The 12911-nt window shown below is 39.8% G+C and overlaps 1 protein-coding gene across 2 annotated transcripts in view; it reads right to left on the bottom strand.

Moving 5' to 3' along the window:
• Positions 1 to 12911, bottom strand: part of UNC13B (unc-13 homolog B) — a 215302-nt gene that overhangs the window by 146614 nt on the left and 55777 nt on the right. For both annotated transcript variants that reach the window (XM_066180967.1, XM_066180969.1), the window contains exon 8: positions 5022 to 5244. In XM_066180967.1, the coding sequence (XP_066037064.1) occupies positions 5022 to 5244 (223 nt within the window). The remainder of the gene's footprint in view (positions 1 to 5021; positions 5245 to 12911) is intronic.

Below are 12911 nucleotides of genomic sequence, written 5' to 3'. Positions count from 1 at the left end.
AAACAGGAGAGTACTGGAACTCATCAGAAGCGCTGCTGTCAAATTCCTCAAGGACATCGACAGGCACAAAAGTGTTCTTTAAGATCCTCATGCGTTTCATGTCCTCAGTGTTACTCAGGTGAAGCGAGTCCTCATGGTTCATCCCCTGCTTGTTGGGCAACTTGCCACTTTTAACCATTAACCCATTTTTGTATGGACGCAGGACTGGATAAGCAGGCAACCCCTTACCTTCAGAGTTACTGATATATTTTCCAATTCTGTCATATACTGAGAAATCACCAATGGGTTCAGAACTAGGTGCCACGCCATTGAAATAAACTGTTTTCTCCCCAGGAAACTGCAGATCTCCATTACTTATTTGTTCTCTGTCTTCAAAATTGTATCGCAGCTTCTTTTTCCTTCTTCTATCAATTGTATCATATTCCTGAGGATATCTAGGGACATCTACAGATCCTGACTCCAGACACACATTTTGGCAGCACCTTGATCTTTCACAGTGATTTATATTTTCTCTTTTTGAGAGAGGTGGCATCTTTCTCATGTTTGTCTCATGCCAGCTTCTAGTTTTATGAGTTTTTTCTAAGAAATCCTCTATTAACAGTTTTCCTAGCTCTTCATAGTTACTGTCCTGTTCTTCTTCTCCATCTTCAGTGTCAAATGGAATGATCCTGACTCTCTCATTTCTACCTAGAGATCCTTGTCTAAGATGAGAAATAAAGGGAGTGGGAGGAAAAGGAAGAGGCAGCAAAAAAAAAAAATAGGAAGGGAAAAACAACAGTTTTAAAAAAAGCTATAGGACTGACAGAAAAAATAGTAATGGAAAAACATGCATTAAATAAACGAAAATTAAAATCAGAAACATTCAGAAATAACAAAATTGAAAACCTGCCAATCTACCACCATTACACTTCAATCAAATTGTCAAAAAAAGCAGCATGAGTTGTGAGATTCCATCGGTTATGTCTGCAGAAAATTTAGAAATGCCCTTCTGAGGGAGAACAGCTTTTTGTGATCAAGTGAGGGCACATAGCCTTGGTGGTACCAGTACTCTGCTGTTGCTTTTTTAGGCATGCTGAAAAGAAGTCACTTACTGCAACAGGACTACTTTAAGATGCAGTGCCCACGCGTACCATTCCACTATGCTGTGCCTGCATTTCAGTCGCTCTGGGCTGCAGATTTTGTCTCAGCAGTATCCATAAAGCACACAGGGACCCTGTATCTCCCAGGGGTGGCAAAAGAGCAGTGAGTTCATCTGGAGTCCTTTTTCACTGGACTCCAGGCAAGTGTGAACAGGGGACAAAATGTGGGCACAAGTAACAAGAGGAGTTACAGCTATTTCATCATTCCTCTTTGCTGGGAGAGCTCTTGCAGCAGCTAACTGCCTCAAGGTGCCTCTACCAACACAAAATTAAGATTCTTAGACCTGTTATGGGACCAGAAGGCAAAACAAACAGTGGTGCTAGATATTAGCCCATCATAAGCCTCAGATGCTTTTCAGGATCTGTATACTTCCCATTTATAATGCATCTGAACAGATCCAGCAATTTATACTGTCCATTGTGGGAGAATGAATTAAGCTGTGAAACAATCTGATGCTTCCTAGAAAACCAAGTAAATGATCCTTGGGATTTTGGGATTAATTCTTATTCCTTGGTCGGCAGGATTATCTCAACTGTTCAACAGCTCCAAGGGCAGCAGCAAGGAAATGTCTTGATCTAAACCTCACAAGGACAGCTTCTGACAATATACATACAAACAGGTAGAAAGTGGATGTAAAAACATCAAAATGATCATCTGAAAGATGCAGCTCCACCTCACATCACCCATTGCTGAGAGCTAAGGAGCATGAGGGTGTGTATGTCCCTGACTCCGCTGTGCCAGAGAAGGGAAAAGACAGAGAACACACAGGCATTTATGGATACTGCTAATCCAAGAGTCTTCACCATGAGAGCTGCACAGAGCACACCAACATAGGGTGCAGATGGGATAGCCCTGAAAGAGAGACACGTCACTGCGTTTTCTACTGCTGCCTTAGTGCTGTATTTCAAAAAATATTAGCTAACTTATACTAACTGGAAATATGCTCATCACTTTAAATGAGTCTGTTAAACACAGTTTAGAATACTTACTACACTTCTTGCTCACTATTTTAAGCTGGTAATTGAAATAATTTTCTTTTAAAAGACTCCCAGGACTACCATAGTTACTGGATCAAGCCCTTCAAAAACTCGAGCCATTATCTGTAAATGCTGAACCAAAAATATTTACTAATTTAGGGACAAAGAAAATTACTGTTCTTTCTAACTGAGCTTCTTTCCCTGTATGTACTTCCTCTGCTCTTCTACAAAGCATCCCCTTTACTAGAAATAATGAGAAACCCAGCACATGAGAGGAGAAAAAGACATCAGCAAAGCATTTAACAACTACAGATCTAAAAAGCAGCTGAGGCAAACAGCGAGTATCAGCTGAAATGTATCACAGGAACACTACAAAGCAGCAACAGGGGGGAGACAGGCAGAGAGGTGCAGAGAGGGTAACCCACTCATCCGACAGACCTAGAGACTCAGATGTGGACTCTAGGTCAGTGTGGCCTCTCACAGTGGAATCTATGCTATCATATTGAGCGAGACTAGGGAGGTATGGAGGACAGTTAAAGAAAATGAGCAGTGCAAAGAAAAGTTAGTGCTTAAACAAAAAAAAAACAAAAAACAACAACAACAACAAACAAAACAAAACAAACCACCACAACCAACTGAGGGGAAAGATGTCTGCTCTCCTGAAGCCAACTGGTTGCTGGCAGCAAAACACATTCCAAGGACAAATAACAATATTACTTGTCGTCCTTAGGAAAGGTCAGAAGAAAATACATTACTTCTATCACAGGAATATGATCATATGTAACAGCTAATAAAGAGAAGCAGAACTTTTTCACCCAAACTCAAATGTTCTAAGAAAAAAACCCCAAGTGTTAGAATAGACAGTTTCAACTGAGGCATTTTGCCACTGACAACCTTTTGCCCAGTTCAAGACAGGTTTTAGCAGGTTCTTATCTGGTTCTTCTGGGTCTGCCCAGGAGAGCCTCCTACAAGCCCTCATTTTCACAGCAACCATCAGCTGCAGTCTGCCAGGAACACTGATCTCATAAGGTGACTGCGTGGAACACAGACCTGAGAGCTGCTAGGAATGAAAGTCAAATACAATTTGTTCCTGCAGTACTCAGCTACAACTTTGTTTTGAAAATATTTAAGATCTACCCACATGCTTCTTTTCAGCCAGCTTGTTAGGAATACCTTTCTGGTAAGTAAGAGAATCCCACGTAGCTTCTTTGGAAAGCTTATTTGCGTATTTTATGTTTTAAGATTAAATATGCGGCAAAGAATCTTGCTGGGCAAGATTTCTCATTGGAAAATGCACATGGAAACGGGAATGTTCAAATCACCATCAAGGATTTGCATTTTTGGACTGGAAGTAATTTTAGAGTATAGCAAACTTCGAAGCTCATGATTTTTAAGTAAATTTTATCAGCCCAGATCCTTTTACATCAATACCTTAAGGAAATCAGGGAAAAAAAAAAATATTCCAGCTTGGTACTCTCTAACAATTCAAACCAGCGGTGGTTCTTTGGAAGGTCTTAAAAACACATTTATCTTTTAGACAGAGATATAAATTCACATATACACTAACTCCAAGCAAAGTGAGCCATGAAAAACTACCTGTATTGCCATTCCAAGAAATCACACAACTCCAAAAATATGCAGCCACCATTTGGCTTCCCCTGACTGGGGGTCCAACATCACTGTTCAGCTCAGTTCTTCCAAAAAGAAAAACCCTCAACTCATCTTCTCAGTCAAATCTTCAGCAATTTTACCACTGCAAGCCAGCAGCACAGACTCACATGGGAAAGAGAATAACTTGCTTATATATAAAAGATTAAATGAACTAGGAATGACACATCACACAGCAGTAAATGCATTTTGTTGGCACATTTGCTTCTATTCTCGAAAACTCAGTAACACTAACAACATTAGATGTTACCATTAAACTTCACCCTTTACCATTAATGATCATACATCAAGAAGGGCAAAACTTAGCCTCAGTCACCCAATACAATAACTGAATTTAGGTTCAGGCTTCAGAAAACAAAAACATTCACACCAAGGGAGATAAGGTACAACAAATCAGTTATAGTACAAATAGAACTTTGCACCTCTAATTGTGATAGTGCTTAAGTAACCACCTCTTCCTGCCTCACCAAAGACAGAAGCAGCAGCTTAGCCTGTTCTACAGAACCACTCTTACCAAGCTGACCAGCACAGTCCAAAATCTTCTGCTTGCACCTGGCACAACTAGCTCTAGCTCACAGCCATTGATCCTGCTAAGTTAGGGCTGCAACACTCTTCAACAAGCTAAAAAACACTTGTGAAACTACTGTTTTATGGTTAAAAAAAATAATAAATCAGAGCAAACAAACTATCTTTCATACAGCTGAAAGTAAACCTAAAGTGAAAGCACACTATTCAATGGTATTACATGACAACAGGAACAGAAGGAAAAAAACCCAACAACTAATCTGTTACAGACTTTCTTCTTGAATACACGGTTTTGGCAGATCTAACAGAACTGGTGCTAATACAGAAGAGTAAATGAATCTCTACCAAGAAAGAAGCTCCCAGCAGGATAACTCTGTTTCACTGGATTTGGAGGCACATCTACGCCATGGTACCAGAACAACTACTCACTACTCTAACCTTCAGAGAGTATGGGGAAAGTACAATCAAGAGTAAATTACCTAAACTTGAGCATATCTTTTAAAGGTAACTGCCTAAACAGCCAGATGTGGTGCAACTCTTACCATCAGGGGTTTTTCCTGGTTCACAGCAGAATTCCAGTGTCAACAACACACATAACACCCTCCTATCAGAAGAGCCCTTGATCTGCCCACCCCTGACAGCTCAGCACCTTCATGGCCTGCAGTGGAAAAACAATGGGGAAAGGAGAGCTACCCATAAAACAGCACTCACCTGACAGCCACATGCTCCCTATAATCCAGATCGTAATTCTGGAGGGAGTCAGCACAGGAATCCCGCAGAACTCCCTGCTGCTGCAGGCGAGCAGGGCCTGTGAACTGGTGCACAGAGGCGTTGGGCTGCACCGTGGTGTGGTATGGAGGGGGGACGCTGTTGCTTGTCTCACTGCGGTAGTCGCTGTCCCGGTCATCCACAGCACTGTCAGCATCTTCAAAGGCTAAGAGATAAAAGCAGTTTAAGGGCACAGCTCTCTCAAGTTGCCTTGCTGGGACAGTGGAACACATTTTGTTTTGGAAGAATAACAAAAAATCGCTATTTATGCTATGGCTGTATCTCCATCTGGGAGCTCGCTATAACCTCCAGTTCTCTCAAGTGTGCAACAAGGAACTGCAGGGATAAGATCCACACCCTCCTTTCCCCCTTCCTATTACAGGAGTTTGTTTTTCTTTAGTCATTACTAATAAGCAGACTTAAGACATCTTTATTTAAAACAAAAGAAATACCTCCCCCCCCAAAAAAAAACCAAAACAAAAAACCCAAACAAACAAACAAAAAACCAAACAACAACAACAAACTCAGCACCCAAAATTTCAGGTACTTTGCTGCTGTCAAAGTGAACCTTTAGATAGTGGAAAAGAAAGAAAAAACACAAACCTTAAAACAATTCTTTGTGGAAAGGAGCTCTTTCTGAAAACCGTTTAACCTTTAAGCTTTCCTAACCAGAACTTTGTGGTTCTGGATTTTTTTAATGCCTTTTTTTTTATATAGTATTAGTTTAAGTTAAGAGAAATTAATGGTAAGTACTCAGCAGGAAAATCAGAAGAACTGGGAGAGCAGTTCTGCTTATAAACAATTATAATACTTCTTGTAGAGGAAAATTGCTACATTTAACAAATACAGGTAAATTAGCTTAAGTATAGTACTTAACACTAATAACAACCTTCACAAAAGAAAAAGCTCCTTTCCAGTGAGTTCCTATCCCAGCAGAAACTTTTCTGCTTGATAACCCCTCACGAAAGGAGAATACCAAGTTATAGTGAGGTATCAAAAATATATGGCTGAGTATGGCTGTGCAGGATGCAAGATTATCTTTGCAAGCTTACAGTGAAATACACACACCATAAGGCAGAGGAGGCACCATTAACATGCTTGAAACAAAAGAAAATAATGATCAGCCATTATTCATTCCCTCTGCCACCAAGTCTCTCTAAAAAAGGACAATCAAATTAAAGCCCTCTCTGGTAGGTTATCCAATGGTGTCCTATACAGTCATTCATCATGAGGCTGAACAATAAAGTGAAAGTGCTCTTTACATTCCAGATCCTTAAAGAACCTGCATTTAAGTGCTGAAATTCCAAGAAGATGGAATGCAGCATCAGGAAACCCCTTTTTCTTCCATGGGGGCTTCCCATACCTCTAACTTAATTTCTACTTTTTTAATCTGAGGTTCAATTTGTTCTTGCTGATCTTTTCAGTTCCTTCACAACATAGTAAGATTAGCTCTAAAGTGGAAGAGGAGAACAGCAGCAGTAAACAATTGCAAAATACAGGCCACTTGAAAAAGCCCTGCTCTACACTCTTCAGTGGAACCAATTCAATTTGATTGTCCACACTGAAAATGGAGTTAAGCCTCCTGCTTTTTTGTAGGTTAAATGCCGCAGGGTTCTTGTCAGTCTCTGGTCAATTGAATAGAAATCAACAGCAATCATATGCTGCTGTATTCAGCTCTATTAAAAGCACAGTGTCCATCAATTTTATCACAATTCAGTGCTTAGGAAAAATATTCAAAATTTACTACACAAAAATGATTTCATATGCCAAACCCCACTGAGGAGCACCAAACTTCCAGCCTGTGGAGCAAGGGCCGATCTATTTGTCAATCATGAGGCTCACATTGACTTCACAAGAATAACAAGCTATTACTCAGCTGAGCAACATCATTGTTATTGCTCAACACTTGAGCCATTGCCATCTAATGAACAATAATTACTTCTACTGGGACAGAAGTCACATTGCTCCAAAGAGCAATGCCTCACTTTGCTGCTCAACTAATTTCTTCGTCCCATCAGATGTTACTGTCATTTAAGGTAAAGCCTAAGTAACTCTTGTATGATGGGAAGTTCCTCAGCTCCTCAGTTCCTCAGCTGTGGCTCCATCATAACCACAGCACTTGTAGATGCTGAAAGCAGCCTAACTGAGATATAGGTTTAGGGTCTGGTAAAAATCACCAGACCAACAGCTTTAGGGATAAACAATTTAGCTAACTTCCAATGTATAACAAAAAGTACAAATTAGTACAATTATGTAGGTGAAAAAAACTGAATCCAGTGACTCACTCATACTGGGAGTGCAAAAATTTACACAGTTACGTTTATTAGGAAGCAGAACACTGCTTCTATGTGTCACCAACTCTGACCAGCTGACAGGCTCAGAGAATTCCAAATGAATCAGACTGTTGCAGAAGCACTATCTCTATTTGTTAACCAGTCATTGCAGCTCACCTCTGCACTACCAAATGAAGATTTCCCACATAAACCAGAGTATCTCTAAGCAACATCCAAAAATAGCTGATTAGAGTAAATGTTAATCAAACATTTAGAGCATATACGTTTATAAAAGCTGAGACCATAATTTCTCAGAGTTCTTACTTCTTTCTGCAGGAGGAAGTCTCTTTGAGGTCACAACACAAAATGCCTCCCAGAGGCATGTTTAAAGGATGCAAAGCTCCATGAGGCAGGAACACGTTTTTATCTCTGATGTATGCCCCATGAACCTAACAACATCCACAGATGTTAATACCAGACAGAAATCATCAACTGACTCATAAATAAGTGCCAACTCAAAAACCTCTTAGTCATGCTGAACTGCAACTACCCTATGAGCAATCTCACTTTATTTAACAGAAGTGTTCTCAAATGAAGACATTGCTCAGCCTGATGAAAAGCATCAAAACCTGGCCCGGATGTGGCTTATAGCACACATTTTCTTTGCAAGAAAATATTTTCTGAAATGCCAACACATAGGGATGATCCCATTCATTAACATATTGATGCTTAAATTTTAATTAAAAGACTGACAAGAACTTGCAGAAGTGGCTTTGGGGATGCAGTGCCCCTTCAAATGGAGATATTACAGCCCGTGTTTCAGCAAAATATGCCTCACAACATACATGGTGTAATAAATTCAAGTACTGTTTTCTTCAAACAGGTGATAGAACAAGTCTTCTATAAGCGAAGTTGGAGTTTAGTCTCAGGCTCAGAAGATCAGTTAAATTGGTAACAAGACATACAACAATAAACATAAAAAGATAGTAATTTTTTTTACCCCAGTTAGAGAAATTTCACATATACCAAAGAGGTGTCAAGGGATGAAAACCGTTTGTCACTGGACCCATTGTACAGAGAGCTGTGGGTAAGGCTGAACGGCTGGGCAGAAGTATGCCATTTATGTTTCATTATTGAATATTCATGCATATATGCAGCATAAGAAGAAAACCCATTGGGGCAGTCACATCACATAGCAGGATTTCACAGAACGGGAAAAATCAAGGAAGGAGATACCTTCTGTGACTGTTATTCCTCCCCCTAATTCCAACTCCCAGAAGTTATAATATGACTGCTGCAGGGTAGGACTCATGCAGTTTTTAATATCTTGACCTCAAAACCATTTTGACAGCCCTGCTACATCAGCTCAACTAGACCCCTTTAGCCTCTGGCAGCTTTCTTTAAATCAAACTTCAGAACAGGAAGGAAAGCTAGCAACAAAATTATCACAGGTGGTTGGAAGAATGCACTTGAATAAGTGGTTTTGCTGGTTTAAGGGCCCAAGGCATAGCAGGAGCTCTTCTCAAAACATTGTATTCAGCTGAAATTGCCACCCGCTTTTCTAGCACAGTGTGTCATCAGCCCCTGGGAGCTGAAGTCCAGTCCCCTGAGCCTTAGTTAATGCTCCACAATCTTGAGCAAAATCTTGGACAAAAGCAAAACTCTCATTAGTTCTCCAAAACAAGCACTGAGCATTTCACAGCTTTTGTCTATTTTAATAGTGGGAGAAAAAAATTAAAGTATACTAACAGGAGGAATAACTTCCAGGTCAGCAAAAGTCTCTGTCAGCTCCACACCAAGGGCATTCCAATTAATTCACCTTCCCCACCCATCATCCATTTAAACTCCTTTTCATAATAGCAGCCAATAGCTTCTTCCCTTAAGACTCAGATCCCACTGTGCCATCATCTACTGAACCATTGGTCAGTTCTGACAAATACACTTTCTAAAATCTTATAACCAAAATGCATACTAGCTTAAAGAGGACTACTGAAATAAGAAGGTAGGAAAAAAAACTCTTAAGGACACAAGGGTGTTTTCTGAGCCTCTTCTGTATCTTTTTATTATAAAACCACCTAGGTTTTGAGAAATTATTTTAATGTAACTTTTTGCACTTCTAAATGCAGGTCATTAGTTCATCATATTGCCCTCATGGCTTAAAAAGACATTAGAAATTTGCATATTTTTAAAGACAGCATGTTTGCAATATTAAGTCTTCAGTTTAAAAGCTTTCATAATCCTGTTTTTCTCACTTGAAAATACTCTGCTGCTGAAACACTCAACAGCCAAGAACAGAACTGGCAGGCTGAAGTGCAAAGACTCCCCTGAACATTTACCCTACTTCTTCAAGCCTTTCCCTTTCCTAAAATGAAACTAGGTCAACAGTACAAGGTGCCTCTTTCCTAAAATACCCTCTGCCCAACTAACAAGGGCCTGGACTATAGTACTCCTCTTGCATCAAACTCTCACCAGGAAAACATCCTGCAGCTACTAACGTGCTGTTTCTGCTGCTTCCTTCTCAGCTGCTGTTTAAGCATTACAATTAGAAGTGTGTTTTTCATTATCTTGTCAAGCTAATGGAGTTCACTCAGAAACACCAGTAACACTGGCCCAAGCCTGACTGTAAGGATGCTAAAGTGATTTCAAAGAGGACAGCACAGCAAGGAAGAAGGAAAGGGAGGGAGGGAGGCTCATGAATACAAGCACCTTTTAAAGCAAAACCACCACACACTAACTCTCTGGATAAGCAGGAGAAATACATGTATACAACCCTCCTAAACCTCTCACTGACTAGTGCATTTCTCTCCCAAATACCCAAAAAAGGAAAATGAGGCTATTTAGGACACTAGTGCTTCTTTCAGTACCGTAAAAAGTTAGTTACCTGTCAGTTATCCTACCACATAAGAATAAACAATTGAGACATCCAGCACTGACAGCACAAGCAATTTGATCAACACTGCTGATGCACAAAGAACTTATGTTTGATCAAAGACAGCAGTACTAGGAGGACAAAAAATGTTGCGGGAGAAGAAATGGGGAGGTCACTAGTGGAAGACTTCTAAAGTGCAGAACAGGTCCACGTATGAAATGCACTGTAACATTAAATGGACATTAGAGTCAGGAGCAGTAAATGCGTCCTCTCCCAATTCCATTACATCAAAAATGGAAAAGCACGAGGCAGAATCTCCACCCTGCTGGATCCAGTGATCTTTCTTTGCATGCTCCCCTAAGCAACACTCTCATTCTTGACTTGTACACAGGGAAAAAACACCTTTGCTTCAAGACTGATGGATCAACCCACAGCCTGTTTCTATAGACTGTAGAAGCCACACACTGTATCTGGAGGAGAGGCCTTGCCTGTTGGCTTCTGCAACACTTTGAGAAAGTGAAGATGTTACAGGCACATTTTCTAGAAAAAGGAACAAAAATTTTGCAGCCTAACCACAAGTTAACACACCAGTCTCCAGGTGTGGCATCAGCTCTACAGATCAGAGACAGCTGCAGTACCTGAGGATTTCCTGTCCAAGGTTGGTCAGCACTAGTCAAAGCAAAGCCCTACCACTTTTGCCATGATACTGTCTCACTGAGGTTGAACACAACACAGTAGCTACAACTTCACTGGTGTGCAATAATAATTTCTTCTTTCAGATTTACTCCAATTTGTAGTACTTGGAATATATTTCCACCATATCTTCTTATCTTAGTAAGACAATGACTACAGATTCCCTTGTGTTTTTCCATTACTTCAAACACTGATTTGGGCTTACATAGGTATGAAGACCAACACAAGACACACACAAGCAAAAAAATAGAATCACCTTTACTGGAAAAGAATAATAGTCCAATTTCACCATCACGTCCTCAAATTCCAGTAGAAGATACAAGCAACTCATTTAAAACATGACAAAAGCTAAAAATTGAAAAATGAACAGCCATCCATTCACACAAATATGAAGACTAAGTCAAAGTAAAAGAAAATACAACAGAACAGATTTTTTTATATGCATGAATATTTCCACTTTTCCTTGTACTGGAGCATGCTGCATCACTATACGATCAGAAAGCTTGCAAGAAATCAAACCGTTACGTACTCAGCTGCTCTCCCCATCCGAAATAACTCCAGTTGCCTGCATGTAACACAAATGGCAGAAAAGAATAGGAATGGAAAAAGAAAGCTTAGAAAAAACAAACCACAAGCATACTTTTCATGTATTAAAAAAGCCTTATAGATTGTGAGCTTGAAAATATAAGAGATTTTTTTCTTTATAAATACAACATTAATTTTATGTTGGGGCTTACTTCTCATGTCCAGTTTGTTTATAAGACATTCTGAAAACTAGATCTTTATAAACTCATGGAACTGATAAGCAATCACACATTTATTAACAAAAGTAGATAAAATACTTATCAGTCAACCAAGCAAGAGCAGTTAAACACTGTTATTCCCTAGTATACTCAAATGTCTCAGAAACGAGAATCCAGTTTTAGCACAGTATCTGATTCCAGGCTAAACTCCACAAATCAAGTGGCAAAAGTCACTTCACATTTCCATTTCTGCCTCCTTTCCAGAACAAAGTTAACCCAGTGGTGAGAGCATCACTTCAACAATAACAACATGAAAAACTGTATGCATGTAAACAATGTGAAGTGAAGAGTACTTTGTTAGGCAGATATACACACTGGTTAAAAGCTTAAGGGCTCTCACAACATTCTAAGGCAAATGATTTAGTGATTAATTAATAATTAATTAACGCGTGCATTAATTCTGCAACAGTAAGCAAACCTTTCCATGTTAAAATAGAAGGTGAAAATAAATTCATGATAAAACTGCACAGCAAGTTCATAAGACATTAAAGTTTTTACTTATCAACACCCATGTTGTCACTCCAAGGTCGTACTCAGTACCATGGAGGCAACAAACCAGTCCATAGAGCCCTTAAAGTACTTCAGAACCGCGCACACAACTTGCAACTCCAAGAAATGCTTCAGAACTAACATTTCTAGAAGACAGTGTAAAACACACTTAAAAAGTTACATTTACAGGAGTGCTGATGCGCCAAGTGAAGCAGACAATAAACAAATGCATCCCATGTAGACAGAGAACAAGCAAGAGCTTCCTGTCCTGGCTACCAGCCAGGCACACAAATGCATCAAAGCTACAACCAGATTGCTCCTTTCTTTTCAGAAACAAAAGGTCTACAAACCAACACAGTCCCTCAGATACACATCAGTACTTCAACGTCCCTGGATTAGGCTCTGACAAACACATGTGGTGCTTTGCACAGGCACAGGCATTGCTCAGGTTCAAGTGGCACTTTTATATCTGGTAGAATTTCAAAGGCAGGCCATTTCCTTCTGGTCCTACAGTAGCAGTTAGAGGGAAAAAAAAAAGTAACACATGTATGTTTGCTTTGGTCACTAAAGGAAGCAGCCCTGACTAAGTGGAACAAATTGAATGACAATTTTTATGGTGCTAATTTAGAAAGAACCACTGGTATAAAGCTCAACACAGTTACCATGCAGTTACCATACAGCACAAAAGGTTTATTCCCCTCCTGTG

Source organism: Chamaea fasciata, unplaced genomic scaffold, assembly GCF_029207755.1.
Source record: "Chamaea fasciata isolate MVZ Bird 193981 ecotype frontalis unplaced genomic scaffold, bChaFas1.0.hap1 SCAF_4, whole genome shotgun sequence".
NCBI classification, from domain to species: Eukaryota; Metazoa; Chordata; class Aves; order Passeriformes; family Sylviidae; genus Chamaea; species Chamaea fasciata.
This window is presented reverse-complemented; position numbering and strand designations above follow the sequence as displayed.